The sequence below is a fragment of the Volvox carteri genome, assembly GCF_000143455.1.
Source record: "Volvox carteri f. nagariensis unplaced genomic scaffold VOLCAscaffold_67, whole genome shotgun sequence".
NCBI lineage: Eukaryota > Viridiplantae > Chlorophyta > Chlorophyceae > Chlamydomonadales > Volvocaceae > Volvox > Volvox carteri.
Window position 1 is genome coordinate 58675 of NW_003307610.1, and position 5024 is coordinate 63698.

A 5024-nucleotide genomic window follows, 5' to 3' on the forward strand; every position below is an offset into this window, starting at 1 on the left:
AGCGTGCAAAGTATGTATGGTCAATAGGAACACTGCTGGCAGTGAATATGATTGACTGAATTGGTGATAGTGGTCATCGCGTTTTTTAGCATGTCCGTCTAGTTAAAATACCAGCCATGAGTGTGCATTACATGAGCTTACAAGCAAATTAGCTGTGATTAAGCTTGGATGTGCTAATATGTTGGCCGACCTCAGGACTGATTGCCTGTTGTTTTCACAATGCAAACTATTATATAACAATCGATGACAACCAAAGGCATCCATTTAGTGAAGACCTGTCGTCGACTTGTGTATATGCTGCCAGCATTCACGCCTTCCCCTGTACTCATCTACAAGCTCCTGTTTTACAGCAGCCAAATAGGCCATGAGATAGGTATTTATTGCTTATTCCTTGCGTGTGTGATGCCAGCATTAGAGACCTTAAGGTTGAACTGGCAAACAATGCTTCCCAAGATACCACAATACTGTAGGTTGCTAACGTTTACATTGTAAAAAGTATCCTTCAGCGGAATTTATGGTGTGGGATGCATATAAGACGAGTAGCCTATAGGCCCATACATATGTCCACAATCCAGGGCAACGGAGGGGTTTACCCTGGGGTCATGTTACCCCTCCTGCTGGGTAGGAACTTACAAGGGGGTTATCAAAGGGCTACCGGGGGTTGAAAATGGGTAATCCATGGGTTACTGCCCCAATCAGTGCCTTAGGGTTGCCTGCATGCTAATGAGGTGTCCTGTAGGAATATGCCAAGCAAGCTGGCCTGAGGTTATGGATGGGCCCCTGGTCCGATGTGGAGCTGGAGGCAGCACGTGGCATCATGTTCTCTTCGGTCAGCAAAGCTAAACTGTCAGAGCTGTATGCTCGGTGGGGCGGCATCCCACGTTACGTCCTGAAGTACGCAGCCAACCCCGAACTGCAGGAGGAGCTTGATGCAGCGGTGGCAACCGTTAATATGGATCTCTTGTGGAAATCCGTAGGCAACATTGAAGCTGCACCGGATGTCAGCCACAAACTGATCCACGTCGAGGTAGGTGTGAGGTCTTCTCTATTTGACCATTAGCAGATGTGGCTCCAGGCAGAGAGTACTCCCAACTGGGAGATGCCAGGGGAGCTGATCCCTCTTACATTCCTCCCCCCCTTGAGGAAACGTCCTCGGGCACCCCTGGGCATATCCCATAGGATTTAGGTTGTTTGAGATCCCGTAGGGTTGTGTATTAGTTTGTTATTGTGACATTTCGTCAGTCCCCGTCCGAGATTGAGGACTTTGTTTTTACTCAGCTAGTAGACTTCCTGCCCACCTGGGCATCCACCTTTGGGGTGAGAGTATGCTGCATCATGCCTGGTGTGCGATCTGCTCGCAACCAGGTTCGATCCGGGGAGTTCCCACCTCCTAGCAATTCGCACCAATGTAACACCAGGCAAAGAGTACTCAGTTGGGAGATGCCAGGGGAGCTGATCCCTCTTACAGCAGATGCCCCATGTGTTGTGACTGGTGACTTTGCACTGGGCAGGCAATATTGGGTGGATGTGCATATCTAAAGGCCCACAGGGGAAAATCCGGTGGAAGAATCACTGGAAATCAGTGCCATTTTTAAAAGCAGGGATGCACACAGAGTGTGGCAATGGCATGGGTTCTGCACACCATCTGACAAGCCTTTCTCATGTTGTGGGTTGTTGCAATGACATGCAGGTGGATGAGAACTGCAGCAGGAAACGCCTGGTCTTCGGCTCCGAGGAAATCGGCCAGCGTGTGATGCAGGAGTTGCATCGGCAGGGTACTGCTGAGTTGGCCAAATTCGTTAAGTGGTCCGCTGGCAGACCAGATTTGGCCTCACTTAGAGGCATAATGTTCCAGGTGCTAGCACATGACTTGCTGTGCCGGGGCGGCTCGTTTCGTATGCGCAGCCTTTCTAACCCCGGAGAGCAGGAGGTCAGCCTGGAGGTGCCGGAAATGGAGTTGATGGAGGTGCAGGACAGCGACCTCAAAGAAATCAGCCCCACAACAAAAGGGTCTGGGCTCCTGGTGCCGGTGGCGAGGAACTTCGCCGGTGTGGACAGCTTTTTGATTTTGCCTGACAGCAACGGCAAGGCAGCGCGACTGCTCCTTATCCAGGTGACTGTCTCTGCCAATCACCGTATTAGCGCGTCAGGGCTGCAAACCTCCATGCGGAAACTGTCCAGGGACCTGAAGGGGCTCAAGCGCGAAATGTACTTTGCAGTGCTGCCCGACCTGTTCAAGCAGTTCAGGAAGCAACAGTTTGAGGGGGCAGCTAAGGACTCCATCGAGATCGATCAGTTTGCCATCGAGATCCCCCTGGTAGGCTTTGCTCCTGGTTCCGAATCCAGCAGCCCTGGAAGCTCCAGCAGCAGCAACTTTCCGACTGCTGGCAGAGGTGGCCATGTTGCACCGTCTGCTTTGAGCAGGTCCCCAACGGGCATCTCAATTCCGAGGCGCAGCCATCTGCCACGGTTGAATCCACGCATGGTCATCCTTCCAAAGCCGCATATCTCGAGCATCTCCTCTGCTGCCCCCAGTTGGCGGTGATGGTGTCGCCCTGCAGCTGTGGCAGCTGCATCCGCTGGTGATGGCTGGTATGGTGGCCGCTGTGGATGTGGGCACAAGGTTGTGAACGTCAGAGGCTTAGAAATCTAGTCGGTGGCTTTGCTTGTCTTGGTCACCATGGCATGATGCCTTATTGGGCCCTCTAGACATGCAAATTCATGTTAACGGTTGGGCTCGCAGCTGGTGTGTACCTGGGGACTGGGCATTGCTGGGCATTTGCTCATTTGCTGGTGTTGCAGGTTGTGTAGATATAGGCACAGATGGGCATGTATCTGTAAGTGCCCTGAGTTGTACAAGGAAACAGCTACAGATATGAGTGGTAGCATGGGCGGAGTAGGTTTGTACGGCTGAATATGTGTACACTTGTGTACGGCTGAATACATGCCTTGGCATCTCTGAACGGGCCTGCATGTGTTGGACTGCTGTTGGGGGTGCTGGCTGTGAGGTGTTTGCAGCTCAACAGTGGGTGTTCTGCTTTCAGGAAGGGAGGCGTGCTGGGGCAGCAAAGTGATGCTGTATGAGTAGATTGTTTGGCAAGCAAGGGTGTGAGAAGTCATTGCAATTGTGTACTTTGTGGGCAGGTGGCACAGGCTGGCATGGACCTCCTGGATTGGAGTGTAGTGTGATTGCATGTTGACCTTGCCCTGGACATGAACCTGTGGGATGGAGGAGGGGAAAAGGATGTCGATCCTGGCACGCGGCACTTGATTGTGAAGTAATGCAACATGAGGCAGACAGACAGTGCGCCTGCAATGGGATGGTCATGTAAGTGCCTTAATAATGAGGAGGCATGGCAAGTCCGTGCAGCACCTAAGCTTGACCTGGTAAACAGGCTCGATAGACGGTCATTGGCAAAGAAGTGGTCAGAGACTTTGCTGTGCGGGTGTATGGGGGCTGCATTCAAAACAAAAGCAAAACAACACTTACTAAATGATGAACCCAAAACGATTAGCATGGTGCTTTCCTTGAGATACCTGTCACGTGCTACACCGTCATGCATGAAGGGAAGGTAGCATTTTTGGGCGGGGCCCCAGCGCGAAGCGCCCAGGGGGCCCCCGACCTGTAGGATTGCCCATGTCCTGTGTGTGTGTGTGTGTTGTGTGTGTGTGTGTGTAACGGACCAAACATAATATCTCGCCCGGCTGAAACGCGAAAGTCACAACGCCTCTCGGGCTAAACTTAATCTCAAAAGGTACCGCGTATCTCATATTTGAATTCTTAGATGACGGCGTATGATAGCTCGAACTCCCAGGCCTTGAGTGTGTAACGGACCAAACATAATATTTCACCCGGCTGAAACGCGTTATCGGTATTATATAGCATTCTCTATTGCAAGGTATCTCGCATGTAGCTAAAAAAGATCGTATGAGCACAGACAACTTTGGCTGCCTCCATTGACCGAGCTCATAGTCACATCAACGCCTCTCGGGCTAAATTTCATCTCAAAAAGGTGCCGGGTAACTCATCATTGATTTCCGAGATGACAGCGTATGATAACTTGAACACCCAGCTTGTGTTACCATTTGCCCGCACGGGCATTCCGACTTGCCACCAGCAGGCCGACAAATTTGCTTACATTTCTCTATGAAATACGCAAGCTGAGCATATGTACATTTACTTTAGCCAATGCTCGGGGCCTCCGGAGACTTGCGGTGTGCCCCGATGAAGCCCGCGGCTGTGGGGCGGATTGCTGAGGCCGCTGGCGCGTCGGGGATAAACATCACAGACAGCACCGAAATTCACCCAGCTTTCATTACCATTTGCCCGCACAGGCATTCCGACTTGCGGTCTGACACACTGTCCATGCGGCATGCACCCGGGATGGATGCGATTCGCGTGGAGCCCGCAGGCGGTGCTGACGGTTCCGCCGGTGCAAGCTTAGCTCTCACACCATCAGCACTGCTGCAACAAAGCACGTCTCCCACCGCTTTGACACTACCCATCAATTGTCACACGTGCTGCGCTAGCTACCGGCCTGTACGGATGCAGGGGGGCCCGCTTTTTTCCGGCTTCGAGGAAGCCGACACCCGACTTGTCCTTGTTTGGGACCTTGTTTGCTTTTTCTCCATTTTTGGGCGAGGCCCCGGACGCGAAGCGCCATTCGGGGGGCCGAGCCAGGTGTTCACTGCTGTCAGTCAGTCTGTCTGTCAGGGGCTTACATATCTTGCTCCGCAAAAAATAGCGTTGAAAAGCTACATCAATTCTACATCGATTGTCCAAAGGAGATAATTCAGATAAATCGGAGCGCAAAGATACCTTTCCAGGGTAAGATGAATTTACATATCTCGCTCCGCTAAAGATTGCATGTAAAAGCTACATCAGTTTTCACTGATTGGCCAAAGGAGAACATTCAGCTAAATCGGAGCGCGAAGATAGCCTTCCATGGCTTCGAGTTTGACTTCCCCGCGGCCTTTGCCTCTGACGTCGTTGCATGTCCCTTACATGATAGATTCATAAGCAA

The 5024-nt window shown here is 51.8% G+C and overlaps 1 protein-coding gene across 1 annotated transcript in view; it reads left to right on the forward strand.

Annotated features, from left to right (window-relative positions):
- The window catches only part of VOLCADRAFT_107467 (uncharacterized protein), a gene marked incomplete at its 5' end in the record, with an annotated part of 3944 nt that extends 380 nt beyond the window's left edge, over positions 1-3564 (forward strand). Inside the window, 3 exons of the mRNA XM_002956902.1 lie at positions 740-1027; positions 1691-2317; positions 2562-3564. Coding sequence (XP_002956948.1) covers positions 740-1027; positions 1691-2317; positions 2562-2630 — 984 coding nt within the window. The 3' untranslated portion in view covers positions 2631-3564. The remainder of the gene's footprint in view (positions 1-739; positions 1028-1690; positions 2318-2561) is intronic.
- Between the last annotated feature and the right edge of the window lie 1460 nt (positions 3565-5024).